This window comes from Pleuronectes platessa, chromosome 2 (genome assembly GCF_947347685.1).
Source record: "Pleuronectes platessa chromosome 2, fPlePla1.1, whole genome shotgun sequence".
Lineage (NCBI taxonomy): Eukaryota > Metazoa > Chordata > Actinopteri > Pleuronectiformes > Pleuronectidae > Pleuronectes > Pleuronectes platessa.
This window is the reverse complement of record NC_070627.1, coordinates 11,366,295-11,388,782: the sequence shown is the minus strand read 5'-3', so window position 1 is coordinate 11,388,782 and position 22,488 is coordinate 11,366,295. Positions and strand designations below refer to the sequence as shown.

The 22,488-nt window shown below is 41.0% G+C and overlaps 1 protein-coding gene and 1 long non-coding RNA gene across 2 annotated transcripts; one reads left to right on the top strand and one right to left on the bottom strand.

Moving 5' to 3' along the window:
• Positions 1–656: 656 nt before the first annotated feature.
• On the bottom strand, positions 657–6,850 carry LOC128455622 (taste receptor type 1 member 3). The gene is made up of 8 exons (XM_053439330.1): positions 6,405–6,850; positions 6,021–6,321; positions 5,307–5,663; positions 2,817–3,227; positions 2,499–2,702; positions 2,273–2,393; positions 1,472–1,842; positions 657–1,376 (listed from the first exon to the last, which is right to left on the bottom strand). The coding sequence occupies exons 1-8, from the start codon at positions 6,608–6,610 to the stop codon at positions 789–791; spliced, it is 2,559 nt and encodes an 852-aa protein (XP_053295305.1). The 5' UTR covers positions 6,611–6,850; the 3' UTR covers positions 657–788.
• On the top strand, positions 4,189–21,852 carry LOC128455628 (uncharacterized). Its single transcript, XR_008341751.1, has 3 exons — positions 4,189–4,334; positions 4,941–5,008; positions 21,128–21,852. It is a non-coding gene; the product is annotated as an uncharacterized LOC128455628 (long non-coding RNA).
• Positions 21,853–22,488: the final 636 nt, after the last annotated feature.

Sequence of the window (22,488 nt, the reverse complement as noted above, 5' to 3'; positions counted from 1 at the left end):
TTTTGAATCCTACTGAATTCATTTGATTTGACAGTCAGGAAGTGAGTACATGCAGATGTTGATACACCTACTAGGCTATTTAAATATATATTACACTAAATAGTTAGACATTATGATTACATTACATTTCATTTAGCTTCCTCTATCCAAAGCGACATACAATAAGTGCATTCATCCCTGAGGGTACAGACCCATGACGACAAGAATCAAGAAAGTACAATTTCTTCAAAATAAAGCAAAACTACAAAGTGCTATAAGTAAGTGCCATTTAAGTGCTACTAAAGTGTTAGTTTGAAAAAGTTTTCTTTTTTTTATTATTCAAGGTATAGTCGGCATACAAGGTATGATCTTCCGGACCTTTGCTTCAAGAAATTTTCTCTAACTGGACCTCCTTCAATTTTAGTTGAATACGCCTGCCCTATGGCATCGCATGGGAGAACCCCTTTTGGTTAACAACTGCATAAGAATGAAAAACAATTGAGTGAGACAATAAAGAATCAAACTTCATAAATGGACCATATTGTAGAGTATTTATTACCATGAATATATATATATATTAAAATTGTACAGTGTTCTATATCTATACTTTGTATATGAACAGTTTATTAGTGATATAAGTAAACACCTACAATAACTTAATGTAACAGCATGTTTCATAGACTTGAAGCCTAAGCTCTACAAATTATACAAATGTAAATTTGACGAAAAAAACTTGATTCTTGAATATTGTTTATCAGAGTTTGTATTCATATGATAAAACTGCACTGTGGTGGCTGTCAAAGACCTGTTTATTGGCCTGTCTGTGTCTGTGCCCCCTCCTCAGACGCTGTTGGGGGAACGCCCTCTAGAAAGGTACAGAATTGTTCTGCTGTGTTGAGGTCGGGTTTCCTCAACATCAAGTAGCATTTTGGAAAGTAGTAGGCGGCCCCCAGTCCAAAGTTACTTACCAGGATGAAAGAAACATGGACAATGGTCCTATACTTGTCATTCAAGCCTATGTAGATTGGAATAAAGTACACCCAAGTCACACAGTAGAGCAGGGAGCAAAAGGTGATGTCTCTGGCAAGGTTGTACTGATGAAGAGGCTTCACCGCCATGAAGGTGCACATGAATGAGATAAGGGCCATAGCACAGTTGAAACCTTGCATTAGGGCAAATCCAGTCAAAGGAGACATTGGACATGACAGGAAGGCCCTCACAAAGTCTATTTTCATGTTTGCCACATGGTCAGATAACCAGGGCCATTCCTGAACAAGCCAGCCACAGAGAGCAGCCTGAACTGCCGAGCAGACCAGCACGAACAGCCAGATCCCAGGACCTCGAAGCATGTGCAGGTGAGAGGCGACTGTCTCCGGGAACTCAGTCACAATGAATATCTGTTTGAAAACAAATGTGGTTTCAGCCTGTTAACAATGTGTTCTCTGTATATCATTCTACATGACAACAATGTAGTTCATCGGTCATTCCTCACCTGCATGGAGATAAATGTGATAATGGAGAGGGCGACTGCTTGGAAAATGGAGGTAAGTGGCAGCTGCAGACGACACACAGCGTCTCCCGGCTGTCCCAGGAAGAGCAGCAGACTGAGACACGCTCCCATCAGGCTGAAAAGAGCCACAAAACTCAGGGCTCCACCTGAGGCCTTCACCAACGGCGTCCCCCGGTGTTTCAGGAACACGACACCAACCGACCCCTGACACAGCAGCAACAGCAACCCGGCCATGATCAATAGCAGAGCTTCAGGTGTGTCCCAGGCCAAAATGTCAAAGATGGGATCGATGCACCCGGTGCTGCGGATCCGGGACCATTGACCCTCAGGGCACTTGGTACACTGGATGTCGTCTGTGAGTCAGAGAGAACTGCAGGAAGTTAGTGGGATGAACAGGCACAACTCTGAGGAATCAAATCAAACCATGAATTTGTGCCACTTCCCTGGAAGCAGTAAATCTGGATTGATCCACAGGTAACAAAACCCACGTATGAGCTCCTCTAAAGATGCAACATTTACATGTGATATCTTGTTGATTAATACATTCAAACTAAAGTGTGAAAACATCAGATGAGATTTTATGTGCCGGACTATGTATAGGCCAAATCATTGCTGGTTTTCTTGCAACGTCACAGTGAGAACAGAACATTGAATTGTAAATTTCACAACTTGCATAAGTAAAAACAAAGAAAGTGTTTTAGTTAATGGCCTTTAGGGTTACTGGTAAACCGATTTTGTTGACCTGTGAACAGAACAGGTGGGTGCGAGGTACAACCACATTACCCTGATTTGCCTGGTACGATCCTGGCAAACAGTCAATACAATCAAAACAGCAAGAGTGGAAGCCTTTGACTCTGCGGACCTGTCCCATCTCACATGCTGCTGAACAGGTGGACTGAGGAACCTGCGAAAGTTAATGCATCATATAATGTAATAACCAATCTTTTAAAATGCATAAACTGCATGTTTAGAGGTTTGTATCTATTTTCTGATGCGTGGCTGAAATTACCTCTGAGTTTGCAGTCTGCCATTTGAAGAGGGACTTGTTGATAGTCAGTTCTCCATAAAAGCTTCCAACATTTATAAAATTTAACCCTGAGGCCTCCCAGCTCCACTCGACCAAATCGTATCCCAGGTTTGGGTTGCCATTACTGTCAAACTCTATCTCTGTGCCACTTACGTTTACTGACGTGTTCCTCAAAACCTCCAACAGCTGCAAAAGAAGATTTAAGTCATTGTTAGATTTTATTTTTGCTTAAAAAACACACTGTTTTAATTTCCAACAGTGTGCAATCAGCTATAACAGCAGCCGAAAAACAAACATCACCTTCCAGGGATAGATTTTAGATTCTGATCCCCACATACAGGCAGTTGAATTACACTCCAGAAGCGTATGCAGTGCCTCTGCCACGCTGTAGATGGCAGCATACACATTGAAAGCCGAGCGCTGCACTGCTGGGTCTTTCACCAAACTGATGTTATCAGACGTGAAGTCCCAACACTCTGGGCAGGGATTGTCGTATGACTTTTTTGTTGGACGTGACATGTGGGACTTCTCCTTCATCAGCTTAATGAGGAGCTCCTGTGTGTAGGGAATGAGCAGATCCAGGGTCTGTGTCATGTCAGTGAAGCCCAGGATTGTTCCCACTCTCTGGATGTTGGGGAGAGAAGTCATTCTGTTGTGGAGGGACCAGGATGTGCTGCCAATCCACACTCCTGTTATATTCCTCCTGATGACCTGGAAGGGATCAGACAGGAGGATTGGTACTGACCTGAGTTTAGTCTGTCAGCAGTGGTGTGATGTAAAAGTACCTTTACTCCGTTACTGTACTTAGGGGTTCAGTGTGTAAGATTGGCAAAAATGTAATATAAATCCAGTTTTTGTTTTTTTCATAAAAAAAAAAAATCTAAAGTGTACAAATTGTTGTTTTTCTTTACCCTAGAATTGGCCCTTTATATGAAATTACTTAATATTTACATCGGTGGCGGGTCCTCTGTACGGAGGCCGCCATGTTTTTCACAGTAGTCCAAACTGGACACCTTTTGGGTTTTTAAGACAACTGAAAGTTGGGGGGAGGGGGGGGGGGGGGGGGGGGGGAATGCAGGGTATTCAGCTGCAACATCCAATTACACATTTAGATGTCACTAAATCGTATACATCAAACCTTTTCGTACATTTTTTAAGTATCTGTTCTTGATAACATTTGTATTTAGGGGTACTTTTCACTTTTACGAAGCATTGTGATGCATGTTCACCTAGTTTATTTAAATTTTTTTAACAGTAATCAATAATGCCAGGGGGATTGGTCCACTGAGTGGACGGATAACATTAGACCCGCGTCCTGCAGCAGCAGGATTATGAGTGAAGAAACACCTGAAGTGGATTCAGAGACTAAACCATGAAGATGTTGTAGAATGGGAGAATGGGAGAATAAGCTACACTCTGAAAGTAGTTTGACTTTTAATACTTTATTTTAAGGTCCCATATTTAACACCATTACGGGATTGATATTGGAGGTATTGGTACCCGTAAAATTATATATCAGTGGTTTAATGTCGAAAAAACGACTGTTTCCTCTTCTGCTCCTTTGTGGCGCTCCAGACTGAACATGCCGTTCTTGACAGTCTCCTCTGATTGGCTGACTACACTTTGAGTGACACACGAACAGCCAATCAACGGTTTCCCGTTGGCGCATGAGGGAAGTCGCCGGTAAACACAAATGGCGGCGACTCCAGCTGAGAGTAAAGTTAATATGTTTGAGCTGGAGTCTGACCTCGAGACGGACACAGCTTCAGAAAACCAGCCGCCCACTCGCGGCCGGTGACGACAGGATGTTTCAGAGCGGTGAGTTACACTGTCGTCAAACCAGCCGCCGGCCATTTTTCAAGTGCGCAATTGATCGCGTAATTACGGCAATTGACCTGAGGTTTAGATGAACTTATTTTTCTCCTCAAAACTTTATTTAGAAAAAGCTCCGTTTACTACTGCCACACAAATTACGAGTAACTTTTTGAGCATTCCTCTGTCAAAGTGCCCTCCAGGGAACAAGAATGAGCCTCCTCTGCTTTCTTCATATCTTTACTTCATAGTACTTTAGGCCGTAGATAACCGTAAACGCCCTATCACTAGAGCACTCGAAAAACGACCATCTAAATTGGACCATCCAAAGCGAGAGGCGGCTGGTTTGACCACAGTCAGGTGTTTTATTCAGTTTCTAATATTGCTCGGTTTAAAGGCTCAGCTCATGTAACTAAACGCTTAGTTACAAAACACTGTATTTGATATGAGGCCAGTTGCTTTATAAGGTTGAAAATATAAAGCGTGTTTCATCATGTGTATAAACGTGTTGTTACTTAATTAGTGTTTTTCCTTATGTTGCTGTAAACGTAGACATGAAAGTAAGTTTAAACGCTGTTATTTCACTAGTAATGTTGTTTTTTCCCTCTACAGGTGCTCCTGTGGTTATTGTGCCATGATGCCAACAGAAAGAGAGAATGTGCTGCAGGGAGACACACAAGGTAGATTATCAAATAATTTTCACTGTTGCCAAAGTCATAACATTGTGGTACCAAAATATCTAAAGTACATAAGGGGCCTAATTTTTTGTTAAGTCATACATCACAATATGGGGCCTTGAAAAGCAACGCACTTACTTTTACTCAAGAAGAAAAGTTAATGCTGTACATTTATATTCACTTAAGCAGATTTTTGTCTATTTATTCGCATTTCTACTTGAGTCAAATGTTTGCGTATACATTCTCCACCACCGTCAGTCAGTGTAACAGCTATTTAACGTGTTGTACCACATTGTCTCACCTCTGTGAAAAAGATCTCAGCTGACTCTGCAAGAGAGAAGACCACCACCACTCGGACATTTGTTGCCAGGATGTTGTCGATGATGGTTTTGACTGCTGGCATGGGGTCGCTGTAAACTGGAATCAGCCCCTGATAGGCCACGCATACCGACATCTTCTCTGCTATTTTGGAGAATTGCTGCACGCCTTGTTGTCCGTACTCTTCTTCACTGCCCACCACGGCCACCCAGTTCCAGCTAAACTCTTTCAGTAGAAGAGCAATGGCGTCCACCTGCCACTTGTCACTAGGCACGGTGCGGAGGAAGGATGGGTAGAGAAGTTTGTCACTGAATTTTTCGCTGGTTGCCCCGTAGCTTATCTGGAATGAGAGGAGTCATGCAATGGTTTTGAGTATCATGTATTTTACTACACTGATTTCGCGATATTTCAATATTTTTGTTGATTTCTCAGAGAATAATTCATGGATTTTGAAAAACGGGCATGTTTAGTCGACTGATATATATAAGTTTGAACAATTTCGTGCTGTTGGGGAGGTATGCGCTCATTCTTGTTGACACGCTATCCCTTTAATGAAGTTGCGGTACAATTTGCATTGCAAGTAGACAGTGGTCTTTAAACAAAGCAAGTGAACATCTGACCACAATGAATGAGCAAATTGAAATGCGGTTTAGATTTAGAAACAAAAGAGTGTAGAAAGACATATTTGTAACCAAACCTGTGGCAGGAGAAAGAAGCCAAGGACTTTCCCAATGATGGACACCATTTCTGAGCTAAAAGGACCAATCACGGCTGATATGCTGGGCTCGTAGTTGGTGTAATTACACTCCACAGACAGCGCGTTGGTGTATTTGGCTGTGAGGAAGGAGATGGTAGGCTTCACGATGACGGCTGATTGTCTGCACGTGTCGTAGATCTCATAACCCAACTTGACACCGGGGAGCAGAATCTGGTTTGCGTTGATTTCATCCACTGCATATTTCATCACCAGAGAGAGGCCCAGTCCATATACATTTATCCTGTGGAATCCCAAAGGAGAAGCCACATAAGACAGGTTGGTGCAGAGTCTCAGATAATAGAGCTCTTTTTCACAACACCTTACCCATCACAGCTGATGTTGTTGGGCTCCGTCCTCTGGCTGAGGTTGCTGGTGAGCTGGTTAATGTGGAAAAGGCCTCCAAGCATGATGTCGCCAGGCAGACTGAAGAGGCTGGTGGAAATGTTCTGGAACCACTCGGGTGAAGCCTTCACACTGTGGCTCGGTCTAAACTGCCAGCACAGGACCAGCAGAATGAGCGGTGAGGCCATGATGCAGATACGCCGTAGACTGGAGTGAGCGTGAGGTGAACAGTGTGTGTATATGTGTCAGTAGAATATTGTTGCATGCAAATTCAACACCAAGCTCTGCCGTCAGTCGCTGTGATTGGTCCCTCCCTTCCCTGACCACCTGAAGAAATAAAATGAAGTGACTGCAAATTATGTTAAATGGTCCTTATAATATTGACCTACATTTACATTTGTGGTATGAAATTAACCCCTCACTATTGTAATTTTATAGAGAGATATCTGTATCTGATTAATATAAAATCAGAATCAGAATCATAATCCGAATGTATTTATTGCCAAGTAGGTTTACACCTACGAGGAATTTGCTCTGGTTATTGGGGCATTCAATGAACATAGAACATAAAAACATACAAACACAATGAATACAACACACATAAGAAAAGCAAAAAAAAGAAACAATATATATTTTACTCACTATTTACTTCTTATTTACTCCCTTTTTCTAATATTTAAACAAAGTAACATTTATTTAGACATAAAGATATCTAAATAAAATATATATAATAGATAAAAGATATATAAAAAGTGACGTAAAACAACATTTATAATATTCATTGCACTATTTTGTCTAAATTTGACAGAACATTGAACAAGTTGTAAAAAGGTGGCATCGTGTAACCGGTATTTACAGTGCCTTGCATAAGTATTCACCCCCCTTGGACTTTTTCCCATTATGTACTGTCACTAACTGGAATTCAAATAGACTTAAATAAACTTTTTCCCGTTTGATCAACAAAACATGCATAGTACTTTGGAGGTGCAAAATACATTTTATTGTGACACAAACAATAATGAGAACAAAAAAGTTGACATCTGTTGGGTGCATAAGTATTCACCCCCCTGTGTCAATACTTGGTAGAACCCCCTTTCGCTGCAATTACAGCTGCAAGTCTTTTGGGGTATGTCTCTACCAGCTTTGCACATCTAGAGATGGAAAGGTTTGTCCATTCTTCTTGGCAAAAAAGATGAAGCTCAGTCAGATTGGATGGAGACAGTCTGTGAACCGCAATCTTCAAGTCTTGCCATAGATTCTCTATTGGATTGAGGTCTGGGCTTTGACTGGGCCATTTTAAGACATTAACATTCTTTAATCCAAACCATTCCTTTGTAGCTCTGGCTGTATGTTTAGGGTCATTGTCCTGCTGGAAGATGAACCTCCGCCCCAGTCTCAAGTCTTTTGCAGACTGCATCAGATTTTCTTCAAGGATTTCCCTGTATTTGGCTCCATCCATCTTTCCCTCTATTCTGACCAGTTTCCCTGTACCTGCTGAAGAGAAGCATCCCCACAGCATGATGCTACCACCACCATGTTTCACTGTTGGGATGGTGTGCTCAGGGTGATGGGCAGTGTTGGGTTTTCGCCACACATAGCGTTTTGCATTGAGGCCAAAAAGTTCAATTTTGGTCTCATCTGACCAGAGCACCTTCTTCCACATGTTTGCTGTGTCTCCCACATGGCTTCTGGCAAACTCCAAACGGGATTTTTTATGGATCCCTTTCAACAATGGCTTTCTTCTTGCCACTCTTCCATAAAGGCCAGATTTGTGGAGTAGACGACTAATAGTTGTCCTGTGGACAGATTCTCCCACCTCAGCTGTGGATCTCTGCAACTCCTCCAGAGTAACCATGGGCCTCCTGGTTGCTTCTCTGATTAATTTTCTCCTTGTCCGACTCTTCAGTTTGGGTGGACGGCCTCCTCTTGGTAGGTTTGCGGTTGTGCCATATTCTTTCCATTTTCTTATGATGTATTTTATGGTGCTCAGAGAGATGTTCAAAGCTCTGGATATTTTTTTATAACCTAACCCTGCTTCATATTTCTCCACAACTTTATCCCTGACCTGTTTGGTGAGCTCCTTGGTCTTCATGATGCTGTTTGTTCAGTAATGATCTCCAACAAACTCTGAGTCCGTCACAGAACAGGTGTATTTATACTGAGATTAAATTGCAGACAGGTGGACCCTATTTACTAATTATGTGACTTGCAAATGTGACTTGTGAATGCAATTGGTCGCACCAGATCTTTGTTAGGGGTTTCACAGTAAAGGGGGTGAATACATATGCACTCAACACTTTTCAGATTTTTATTTGTAAATAATTGTGAAATCCATGTAATATTTCCCCCCACTTCCAAATGATGCACTATTTTGTGTTGGTCCATTACATAAACTCACGATAAAATAAATTTTAGTCTGTGGTTATACCATGACAAAATGTAGAAAAGTCCAAAGGGGGTGAATACTTATGCAAGGCACTGTATGTTCCCGAGGTTTTTTGCTTGTGAAAAAGAAAGATTCCCTTGAGTGCGACTGGTGTGTGTTTGTGGTGCATGTGGTGTTCTTCATTCCGGACCATTTTCCTGACATTTGCTTGTGGTTTGTACTTTGATGCTCTTTGGTGTAACTATCTGTAGGAAGATGAGCACATACTGTAAAATCACTTTAACTGTGTTACCACAGCAATTGTTCTTCAGAAATATCAGTTTGTGTGTGTTTCTTATCATTCGACTCTTGCGAGGATTTAGTGACGAGTACATAGTTCTGTAATATTGTAGTAATGACTATTGAGTACTCATGTATTATTCAAATAATAACTGCTGAGTACTTGTGTAATGTTGTAGTAACGGAGTAATAATACTTATGTATTATTGAAGTGATGAGTACTGAGTGCTCATGTAGTGCTTTACTGATTAATACAGAGTACTTAGGTAGTATTGAAGTCACGAGTACTAAGTACTTGTGTAATAATGTCATGAGTAGTCATGTACTGTTGAAGTCATGAGTACTGAGCACTCATTGTAGTATGATGACTACTGAGTACTTTATGTACTTGTGTTATATTGTAGTGATGAGTACTGGATGTATGATGTGTGTAGCAGACGGTGAGATTCCATCATGAAGAGGATCTACAGCTTATTGTTCTGGGTCGTCATGTTTTGCATTCACCTCAGTGTTGTTTTGCATTATCATTTGCAAACATAGTTTTTCATCCCAACTAGCAAATTGACATATTTCCTGCCTCAATATTTGAATAAACCACCTGTTGTCATATGCACTTTTAAATGGTCTTTAAAATCAAAGCACTAACGTTTTACTTTATAACATCCTCAGTTTTGAATACACTGGTGTTGTCAGGTTGGAGAATACAGCTTAGTAATGTTACAGAATCATTCAGGGGAATTACTCGGCTGCAGTGTAGATTAACAAGAGGAAGAAACTTTAAAGGGGAACAAAAAGGGAAACTTATTCACGGCTCTATAAGAAAGTGTTTTGGTTTTACCGGTTCAGTTCCTGAGCATATCTTTTTGATGTCTGCATATTCACTTTCAAAGGAGGGAGTGCCCAACACGGCCAGAGGTATTCTTCTGATTCACAAGGTAGTTTTTGTGATTAACACATTGAGCATTAGTTGCTTGACTTGGTCGGCAGAGGAAGCTGTTACTGTGCATATCTTTCAACTTTCAACATGACTTTCACATTTTTATGTTTAATGATAAAAGTCTCACATTTCGAAAGCATTGTTATTTATGATTTCTCATTATATCTCATACAGAACAATATATATCCCTCAAATAGTAGCTCATTATCCTTTACAATCTATGCTCTGTTACAACCACTAATCTTTAGTATGCAGGGCTGCAGGTTCTTTTACATACAGTACACGTAATAACATCTATATGAAAATTACTTTTCTACGTTTCTCACAAGTACACTAGATGTGAACAGGCCTGATCTGAAGATGTATCAGTTACAGGACGGGTTTGTTCAGGGACATGAAGGAGGAGTTCTGTTGCCTATCTTAGTCATCTTGACGTAAGAAGAGCGGTGATGAAAGTCTTGTCCGCTCGTTACACCTACACTTCAATCTTTTATCACGCGCCCGCATTCGAGACTAACTTCCCCGTGAAGAGTCAGGATCACTCTATTTTGCAGAACCATTTTAAATCTCTAGTCGCTGGCTGGATCTTGTGTGCGTCTTGTGAATTCAGATTAACATCTTGTTTATGTTTTGAGCAGCTTTCGTTCTCGAGCGGGAATAGACCTTTTGACCTGTTGTTTGTTGTAGCTTCAGAAAACCTTCGTTAAGGATCTGTGCCACCATCAACCACATACAAACCCATTTTCTGTCTGGTTTCCTGGTGTTTGTCTCAATGGTCTGGCACTGACATGGAAGGGTTCATTATCATAATTACACTGGGCCATTTGTGGTTTGTTAAAGTAAACTGTCTATGGGCTGTTCATTATAGTATTGGGTTTCTGAAGGTTTAAAATAGTTAAAGCCATAGTTAATGAAATTAAAAAACGATGTCTACTGGAGTAATTTCTTACACATGTTATCTCTCAAACTACAGAGACACAAGACAGTACCCACAGTGTAAATTCTGACCAGGGGGTTTGTAGACTCAGTTTGTAGATTCAGATCCACATAAATCATGTTAGAAGATTTATTTTGTATTTTCTATGTAAATTTCTCAACATATACTACCTACATGAGCACAAAAAAACACAAACATAAATGAAAACAATTAATCAAAGTGAACATTAGATACTATGCATCCCAGAATTCTTTAGAGTGAGACAGAAGCAGCATTAAATCATCGTTGACATAACTAAAACCTACAGTTTACCTGATTTAAAGAATTGCTATAAAAAAATCCACCTAGATAGATTTTGGAAAACAGTTTTACGACAGGAAGCCATAGTAGCTGTAGGAAGCTCCTTATTTCATTATAAACAAATTTTGTTGTATTTTTTCTTGTAGAAAAAATATTTATCAACTTAAGTTATTTAATACCCTTTTTTATAACTTTATCCACAGATCAGTCATATTGGTCACACCCCTGTTATTAAGTAAGTTATTATTATTCGTTGTTATGAACTGTTGAGAAGTTCTGATATAAAAATATATGGTGATATAATTATACTATTTACAAGCCAGATTATCCCTTCTAGTTTTCAGTCATGTTTTCAAACTTTGGCTAGTAGGATCATAAAATCGGTATTAACTTTAAAATCAAAAGTCTTAAATTGATTTGGTGAGTCCTGCAGAAACCCAGTGCAGTGTCTTTATTCTTCATTATGTCTGTTCAAAATCTACACCAACCGTTTTCAGTGGAACTTCCCACTGAGGAAATGATACCTTTTGAAAACATGTGAAGAGGCAAATTAAAAATAAACATCTGCATGATGATCGTGATCATTTGAAAGTTGATTTCTCTGAACAGTCCCTGAAGTCTAGATGTTACCTTGATACTCTATTAAATACACTTTTTTTTTTATTTTACAGTATTCACCACCTCACTAGTGTAGACATTTACATAGCTCAGCCAGTAGGTGTCGGCGGTGTGTATTTTATAGACTTCATCTATAGGACTCGTGCGGTCTCTTTCTTGTTGACTGTTGACATCTGTGTCTTTATAGAAAAAAAATGGAATCTTTATATAATATAAACAGTGGGAAGACTGAGGTGAGAAAAAGTATTGTGTTGCTGGTGATGGAGCGAATTGAAGCCTCCTGCCGCTGTGTGGGCAGCAGGTACATTGTGTAGCAAAGTGCTGTTTGAACAACTGATAACAGAGGTGAGTCAAACTGTGTAAATGTTGAAAGGATTTTCTTTGTCTCTGTGTTTTGGTTCCCCCAGAATCTGACCAAACTCGGTTTGTTCTACGAGTCTGGAATCATATTTTGTCTGTAGATTTCCAAGGGTTAGCCTTATGACCTGCAGAGGAGGGAACATGGTTGCACAACACCTCTCAGATTGATACAACATAAGACGCTCTTTGCATCAAGGGAAACCAACCACAGACACACACACACACACACACACACACACACACACACACACACACACACACACACACACACACACACACACACACACACACACACACACACACACACACACACACACACACCTCCTGGCGTGAAGAAATACTCTTACATGTCAGGGTGCTTTAGTGCCTTTGTGCCAGTGTTTATGCACTGTAGCTGGCAAACATAATCATGCCACCAGAGCCCTTTCTCATGTCCAAAACGAGTTTGATTGTTGAAAAACACAGTTTGCGTCTCCCTGAGAGAAAGTCCCAGGAATACCACCCACTCTCCCTTGCTTCCTTTCGCCCTCCTTCCCTCCCCCCTTGGCTGCAGAGTGGCCGGGCTCAGCCTCGCTCTCTAATCTCCATCGCTGGCCTGCGAAACACTGGACCCGTTGTTGACATGCTGACCTCATACCCCACAGGGGCTGACAAATTATTAGCCAGCCTCTCTCTGTGCAGGGTGAGGACAGCCAGCCAGCGAGGCAGCAAAATACTAGACTGTGCTGCTGGACATGGGACCATCTGTCTTGATCAGCTCCGTGGCGATGATGCTGGAGGGAAATGTGGGAACGACGAGATCCTGTTGTGCGACAGCGGGGCGGCTGGTCAGGGTTGAACCAGCTGTGGTGGTGTAACATGACTCAGTTTACAGCAGAATGCAGAGAAGGTTGTGCACGTTATCTCAGCCTGAACACATGCCTAGTATGCAGGTGTTGGTGCCTCACATCGAAGGGTTAAATAAAGGATTGATCCTCCCTCCTTCCAGCAGTAAAACTTGTTCTTCTTCGTGTCTTCAGACTGTCTATCTGTGTGTGTGCGTGTGTGGGGCTCACAAGTGTGTTGCAACTTGTATTTCTGCACACATCCACATGTGCAGAGACATAAACAATGGAATATGTTATTGTGCATTGCTATCCTTTTGCATTGTATAACATCAGCTCATGCATTTTACAATATATTATCCATACTACCGTACATGGCAGTGGGAAAACAAATATTACATACCTACTAATTAACCTGATTCTTAGAACTGTGTTAGCACTGCCCAAGGACTGGAACAGTGATGTTTGCACACTGGATTAACTAACCTGCAGGTCGTGGGGGGGGGGGGGGGGGGGGGGTAAATATCTCTTCGCTGGTGTTCAGGTCTGAAAACCATTTACAGTTCAAATCAGGGACAAGAGTGTTTGGCTTCACATCTGCCAGTCTGCTCTGTTCCCCACGGATGACTGACTCACAGCTGCCCATTAGGGGTGAACCAGTATAGAAACTTTATGAGCATGTGGAATATAATCTGAGAAAGAAAGTGTTTTACCTTGTGCTGGAATCTTGTTCTGTGTTATGAAATGAACTGAAAAGAGACTGTCAGAAAAGCAAGTCATGCAAAAAGCCATGCTGGACTGTGGAGGATGACCACAGCGTGTGAAATCTGACATAGTAGTGTCTTTGGAAAAAACAGGATGTCACAATGAATTAGATAAGGGCTGTTTAACCAAAGCTACATTTAAATATATGTATTCTGTACGTTGCATAGGCCATGCAACGTACAGAATCAAAATGAGTTACTTGGTCATCTTATAATGTTAGACCTGTAAGTGCCCAGAAAAAGTATATTTTGAGACATTTCCTTTTCTTCTCCATTTCTTTCAGTATCTCCAGACAACAGAGTGTGTTTTAAATTGCATTATCCAGGAAGTATGTAACCAATTCATTTCAATTTAATGGATTTCAAATAAAAAAATGAAAACAGGGAGCACTCCATATCTGGGCGTGTGTGTATGTGCGTGTACCTGTGTGTGTGCGCGTGCGTGCGTGAGTGTGCTTGTGCGCACTCATGCCTGTGCGGTGGTGTTGTGTTACATCCCAAAGCTAACTGATAGGTCTAATCTGTCATCCTTCGGTCTGTGACTCATCAGACGAGTTATCTGTGATCTCTGTCTCATCTCCTGCTGCGTTTTTTTCCTACTGGAACTGGTGATGTTCACCACGTAAACTTACACAAAATGTGAACAGCAATTTAATACTTAAATGACTTTGTAGTTCGACTATATGGGACTGAGAATGGCTAAATAGGTAGTACTTTCATAATACCAATGGGAATGTGAAAGGTGTTACTTTTAGTGATGAATCTACAATGAAATAATACCTGAATGTGCAGACCCCTCAGCTTTATGGAGCTTTATAGTGACTTTTCCTCCTCCCTGTACACAACCCTCTGTGCAGAGATATACAGTTAGTGACTAGATGCTAATCATTCAGCAGCTGAAGAGTCAGATTCTTACTTCAGGACGTGGTGGAGACCAAAAAGAGAGTTCAAAGAGAGTGAATGATGCATTCATCAGTTGGCCACACACACAACTTCAAATTATTGCTAATGTTTTAGTTTGACTGCTCGACGTGTAAATCAAAACGGTTGCAAGGTGATGATTTGGCAGATGATCTGTTTACACAGCCTCCGAGTGGCCGAAAACTAACTGCAGATTTAATTTACCCTCAAATATGATTAATGTTTAAAGCTGCATACCATACAAAAATTTAGTAAATTGATTAATAAGTAATAAAATAATAAAAGTAAAAGAACTATAAGTGCTGTATATTCAATGTGTGCACAGTTTTTCAAGAATAATTTTAAATAAAACTAAAAGCCACTGTTTATTGTCCTTCAGATCAGTGTCAGCCACCCCCCCCCCCCCCATTGTATCTTCAGGAGACGCTCCAGGACGGAAGGCTAGACCCGTCACAACAATGACACGCAGTGTTCCCAGATGATGAAATCTCTGATAGGTAAAGCCTCTCTCCTCTCGAAGCCTCATTTGAAGTGAGGTAGCCTGTTTGTGAGCAGCTGGAAAAACATCCTACGAGTGGGCGGCAGGATTCGAACAGTGAGAAATTGTTGTTGAAACGCCTGGAAGTCAGAGGAGCAGGGAGCAAGTGAGCACTGTGGAATTTTACCAGGTCTACCTTATGTAAGAGGCTGAGCGGCCATAGGTCCGAGGATCAGAGTCATACAGCCAGACAGAGAGAGAGAGAGAGGGAGAGAGAGGGAGAGAGAGGCACTCTGACCAGGTTATCCTGTCCGAGTGGAGGAGGGAAATGATGTTTATGAGAAGGAAGTGAGGGGAATGAACGTGTGGTGTGTCTGGTGCTCTGGAGCTCTGTCCTGTCTGCATGACTCTGCCTCCTTTCAGACTTCTCATTCAGTTTCCTCTCTGTCACTGCTGAAATGTTTCTCTCAGTTTCCGGCTAGAGTGTGAGTCACCGCTCCGGGGCTGTCAGTCATCGGATGATTTGATGTGGGTTTATTAAAAGGAGGTGCGTCTTTCCCTCTGACTCAATAATTGCTTCCCTCTGAAGACAGACAGAGATCAGCATCTGCTACAAAGCACAGGGTAGCAAGGCGAAGGGGTGAGGAGGAGGAGGAGGGGGAGAGGTTTGCCTGTTTTTAGAAACATACCAGCTGCCACAGTCTTACCCTCGGGGTGTCTGTCCTACTCAGCACAGGTTAGGAGCTGCCCCCGTGCAGCCACATGCCCAGTCATTTCAGGAAACCTGACTCTGACTCCAGTCATAGTCCTTTTCATGCTTCGCACCACAAAAATAAAGACGTGAAGTGACTGAGACGGGGCTCCTGCTTTCATTTGTATTTTCTTCTTAAATGAAACCATTCCTATTGTTTAAGGCCAGAAAAAATCCTGAAGTCACAACAAAACAGTAGAAAATCCATATTTTGCTAGATGAAATTCTTACTTTCAAATGTTGATGTTTTAGTATTTGTTGTTCTCCTCTTTAGACGAAGTTGGAACATGGAAACAGCATCTTTTGGCACCATGAGTGGAAACCGGGGCTGCTAGTTGCTTCCTCATTAGTAAGCACAGCAGTTAAGCCTGAACATAATTTAACCAGAGCAGCCGTCACATCACTGTTATCGCTGCATCACTGGCTCAAATTTTCCAGTGTTCACTGATGAGTTGCAGATGAAGGCACTACCTCTGCATTTTCCAGCTGCTCATTAAGACGGTGTATCACTATTTCAAGTATTTTTAGTGCCTGCAGCACGAGGACAGACGTTTGTGTCAGAGGAAGCAACGAGATGGAAAGATAAAGGAAATATGCTAAATACAAAACAAGGAAAAATACTATTTTTAGCAATTTCTCTGTTTGGCTAACTACTGACCTATCTATACATCTAGAAACATTGTGATTAATTATGAGGTGTGTTTCTCTCCATAGATAATAATTGCTTTAATTGCTAAGTACGCAGTATGGCTGAATAAAAGTATGGCACGTAGAAAGGTGGGTTTTAAGGCTTTTCTTTATATTAAAAAGTCTGATCCGCTGCTTAACCCAAGCTTACAAACTTATGCAGTTATAAAAATAAAAGCATTGGACGGGTGATGCATACGCTGCACATGATGTAGAGATAACTCCAACAATGCCTTATTGAAGCATGGCATCATTATCGGACTTCTTTGTGACTTTTCCATGACGTCATATAGCATCATACAATGATGAATTCTGATCATAAAAGCCTTAGATTCTTTCTTGATTATTCAAAGAGATATCTTGGATAATGTTTTTTTCACATCATATTCTTGTTGATTTTGACCTTCGAACGATCAGCTCCAAAAGATAAATCTGGAGATACCCTCCAGTAATATTCAGAACAAGTTTGGTGCGGCGTTAAAATTGGTTATGATGACCACTTTTAATGATAGGTTCACTTGTTTTTATTATTCTCTCCTAAAAAACAATACTCTCTGCTCCATAATACATCGGAAAAGTTAGCCCTGAACTTCTTTGAAATGGGGCCCAAGTTCACACTGCTTCAGCTTGAGCTAATATGAGGTTGTAACAGTCTGAGTTTGCAGAACTAAATGAGTCTCTTGAGTCTATTGAATACAACATTTACCGACAGTTTGCTCAGCTTTAGCTGGGGGAATCATCGAAGAACATCTGTCCAATATATGGAAAGACCATTAACTTTTTAATACATGCAGTATCATCCAGTCATATGGACATGTTCATATTGTTTCAACATACGTAAAATTGTGATCCTATTATTTAAGATGTCCTCTGTCCTATATAAACTCAGCATATATATGTGATACAGATCAGTATCCGTTAATGTGGCCTGTGGGAATAAATTGGAAACCCTTATGGGAAGGTAATGCAAACGCCAGACAGAAATATCAGGCTGCATTGGACCTTCTTGCTGTGGGTAACTATAGTAACATAAAGAAACGTTTTCCAGAAATGGAAAAAAGTATTACTGAAAACAGGACATCTACACATGCTGAACACCTGGAAAAGAGGGCTGTTTACTGTGCACCAAGTTTGGCACAACGCAGTAAAAGATATTTGAAATCATGGCACTCGCACAAGGTATATTGTTTTTTATTTGGATAGATGACTCAGTTTGTTCTCTTGAGATCTGGGTTTTGCGTCACTCTGGTGACCTTACAGGAAAATCCACATTGCATTACTCCGGGCAAGTGACAATACCAGTCATCACTATTATCATGCATTGGTTATAGCCCTCATGATGACAACTTAGCACTGTGATACAGGGTCGGGCTGTGGATTAGACTGAATACCCAAGACTCTGTTCCAAGGATATCCTGTTGGAGTCCACAGAGAGTTTACCTTATACCTGATTCACATACCTGATCTGTTTGCTTTATAGTTTTATCCTTGACCATACAACTACAAACCCATCAAATTCCCCCTAGAGAGATCAGTCATATATCTACGGCCGGTCTAAATATGTTGGAATGGGAACGCAGACTCCACAGCTGCAGACCCCACAACCGCCTCCAGTTTGATGAATGACAACCAGTGCACCTGACTGACAGTAAGCTTGTGTGAAAAGATGTGTCACAGCAATAAACCTAAAAAACCTGAGGAAGGGGGTGGTGCTAGAGGCCTCACTTCCGTTGCAAAACACCTTTACCTGACTCACACAGAGTTAATCACTCGCCGTTACGGCAAAGCAAGACAGCGCAGCTCTGTTCCACACTGAGGGAGGAGAGGAAAGTCACAGAGAACAATGGGTTCAGACACCGGCTGATCTGTTTGATTTATATTAGACCTAGATTTTCTTTTATGAATAGCATTCATTTAATTATTCTGCATTATTAATAACTGAGTGATGAACCGCCTCTGTGTTGAAAGGTTCTACACAATTAAACTCACCATGCATGGCTTATTATTACTATATCACACCATACAAATATTTTCTCACATATCTTTGCTGTTTTTTAATAATGTCAAAATTACTAATGTAATTACAATTTTAAATATCTTTACTTTTAAAATGCTTTTTCTTATATATTAGTTATTTATACATATATTAGACAATATAGGTGTTCTACTCTATTCCAACACTTTGTGGAAACCTCTTCTCTCTGGCACGACAATGGCCTTGTGTTTAAAGGGCATTATCATTTCCCAAGTCAAGTTTGATGCTCAAACTCTCACATGTCCATTACTTACTCTGAATTTTTTTGATGAAACGATCTCTTTGTGGCCAATATGGACAGAAAAAAACAATTTGAGTGACTAATGTTTTCAGGGAACAGTTAGGAATATTTTGTTTAAGAGATACTTGAAAGAGTTGGAACTAATCATATGATGCATAGTCCATAAAGAAATTGGTTTTATTTGGAATTGAGCGACCTGACTGGCCCACATAGATGCAAAACAGCCAGTGTCCACATACTTTTTGCAGTGTACTGCGTCTTTGATTTACATTTTAAATCAACACCAGATTTACAAAACTGCACAGACACTATGAGTTATTGCATTTGGCAAAACCTGCTGCATACAAATTCCTCTGAAGTATGACTTTGAGGATTGATGGTTTTGAGGATTGGGTTCAGGTCATGATCAAACAGCAGCAGTGAAAGCTGGACCTTCTTTCAGAGGTAGGAGACGGCATATCGTTTAAATTCAGGGATAACAAGACACATTTTCGGATGATCTGCAGTCATAGTGTTGTTCACATGAAAATAGTTGTGTGACGAATGGGAAAAAGGACCTTGAGAGAAAAGTTCAACAGTCTCCTTTCTCACCTCCGCACAGCCGGTCCATCACAGCATGATGTTGACTTGTCGGTCACGGACACAGCCTGTAATCGGACGTTTTAAAGGTGTGGGAGTATATTCACATGCTATTCAACCATCGGGGTAGCTGTATGGGATACACTGTACTGACTGTCATGTCCACAGAGAGATGTGTTTGTTCAGGGTCGATGGTAGAGACGAACAGTCGGCCTGTCTCTTACTGCTGTAGGGCTGATTGGACAGCGTTTATGAGTTTGTTTTTACATGAAGCTTCTCTCAGTCATTCAAGGAACTCTGGAAATTTTCCATTGGGGCTGTTAATGAGAACGCAAATGTCAGTCACTCCAGACATTTTCCAGAACTTTTCCTGTCAGTGGTGGACAGTGTGGAGTACAAGCTATTCACAAACAATCACCATTCAGCAAATTTTCCATTTGGTAGCTGAGTGGAGAGAGAGAGTGGAGACAAACCAGGGGGCTCCAAGGTAAAAAATAATAAGAGAACCTGCTCTTCATGTGTAAAATATCCTAAATCATCACATGTTTACATTTGGATAGTAGCATTAAGACTGAGGGCGAACAAACGGAGGGAAGAGCAGTGTGTATGTGCAGATGAGTAAGACAGACTGAGTGATTGTGGTCTGGATCTCTGAGAAGAGGAATTATTCTGTCAGGATAAAGTGGATGATATAAACCTGGCACACCTGTAAAGTGTTCAAGAGAAGAAAAAAAGGGGCAGAGAAGTGATTGTGTGCATGTGTGTGTCAGTGTGTCACTGCGTGTGTGCGTGTGTGTGCGCTCTGAGGGTAAAGTGGATGGTTGACTCCACTGGAATGTGACGCTGACTCAGTCCGTCTGTTGGCCACGGCCATGTTCGCTCTGTGGACTCATTCACACTCTGCGACCCTTTCAGGGGGCGGCCTGTTGCCTCATGCTGGATTTCCGGCAGGACTCTTGAAATTCCAGGGAACAGAACTCCAGAAAGTTCTGGAAAATGTCCTCGTGTGGATTCAGATTTCACTGTAAAGTTTTAAATACAACTGGTATTAGAGTATCAGGGTCCGTCAATTCAAGCTTTCAACTTATTGGCTATAATACATTTTTAGTAGTTTTATTTTATTTAACCATGGGGTAAACAGTTCTAACCAAAGTTGAATCCTAAAGGTATAATGTTTATGATTGGAATTAATGGTAAAAAAAACAAAAAGCAACTTTCGGTCATTTTGATTTCAGACTGATTATCTATGATATCATGTAACGTCATAGCAAGCATATTGTTGTTGGTTTTAGCTATGTCCTGTGTATGTGTTATGATCAGATCTTCCATGGTCTATGTCTCTGTAGACAATGTGTGCATGTGGGCGTTTGTCTTGTGCCTCGGTCACTGTTAAACTATCGTTTCTTATAAAGCAAAATGTTCCGATACAAAGCGAGAATTGCTCACAAGATATGTTTACGAGGTGTTTTCAAAAAGTTACGAGACTGTTCCTCTAGCACACGAACTTTGCATCATGACAGCGCACACAGCAGGTGCAAGCAGTAACTCTTGTAAGTCTTTATTCCGGGTTACGCCATGCGATCAACACATCTTTGTGATCACTTGCAGATGTACATTTGCGATTTCACCATGGACCTCACACTTGAGCGGAGACTAAACATCAAATTCTGTGAGAAACCTCATGTGGAGCACCATCACTGGTGACTAGAGTTTGGACGGCAGCTGCGACTTAGAGATCATGCAGCAAACCTTCACAATGGAACTACCCACAGTCAGGTTGTTTGTGCCAAATGTCCATCATCAGATGCCAAAGAACCCAGTGCACAACCCCGGAAACGTCAAAGAAAACCGCAGACTTGCTCTTGGTTGTACTGCTGACCTGACACACCCTCTTGGTTCAACAGTCTTCACAGTGGAAGAGCCAGCAGTCTCAGAACCAAGATAGTGTGTCAGCAACAGCAAATCCATATGTTTACCTACGTTATACTGTTTAGCATGGAAACATGGAAGGCATTGAATGTACAGTATGTAATGTTTATCATGCAAACATGCTATGTACAATTCAGCATTTAATATGTGCTAAAATTCAAATCGCTTAAATACCAATGTTTAACCTGCTAATGTTTTCTCAATGCACAGAATTAGTCTAAGAATAGATCTTGTGATAGATGAATAGAAACCAAGTCTGACAGGTCCCATAATGCACAATGTAGGCCTTTTCTCTGGCAACAATTTAAATTCACATATTACATTTGTGCAGAAATATAAAATTAAACATTGAATCAAACATATTTATCTCATTTCATTTATCCAATGATTTAGTTTTCTGTCTGTGTTACAATGGTTACCTTGACTGGAGGCGCCGCTTTTATATTTTGAAAGTCTTCTTTTAAGTGTTTTAATTAAGTATGATTGAGAGATTTACAACAGACTAAATTCTGGTGGAAATGAAGCTCACAGCTTCATAGTGAGATTTAAAGCTCATGACTTGAAAACTGGCACATTTTAAACCGCTGAGTGGTTCATCCAACAAGAACCCTGACAGTGCTGGTGGCACACAGTCTGTCTGCAGCAATCAGACATCTCTAATGTTAGTAATTGACTGGTTTTGTCATGTAATCACAGCTGTTGCAGAAGAAACAGCTTTGTCTCAGCCTCCACGCCCCACGTCCCACCCCGTGTGAGTGTGTGTGTGTGTGTGTGTGCGCGTGCATGTCTTTGTCTGTGGACAGCTCTTCCCTTTCCAGATGCTGCGCAGGGAAGACGACAAGACCAGGACAGGGTGTCTTTCATTTTGGGATTACCTGGGCGTCCTCTCCCTCACTATCAAAACAAAGATGTTATTTCAAAGACTCTGATACTTTGCATATGATAGAGTGATGATGAGTATTAACATTTCTGCTGTATAAATACTGCACTTTGTGCTCCACAACATTTATGCAACACCTATAATTACTATTTGCATATTA

Excerpts from the sequence above, each read along its gene's own strand:
- LOC128455622 (XM_053439330.1), bottom strand. The coding sequence starts at position 6,610 with ATGGCCTCACCGCTCATTCTGCTGGTCCTGTGCTGGCAGTTTAGACCG. Across the intron at positions 2,394-2,498 it reads GGCAGACTGCAAACTCAGAG|GTTCCTCAGTCCACCTGTTC; the intron begins GTAATTTCAGCC and ends TAACTTTCGCAG. Across the intron at positions 1,377-1,471 it reads TCACATTTATCTCCATGCAG|ATATTCATTGTGACTGAGTT; the intron begins GTGAGGAATGAC and ends GTTTTCAAACAG.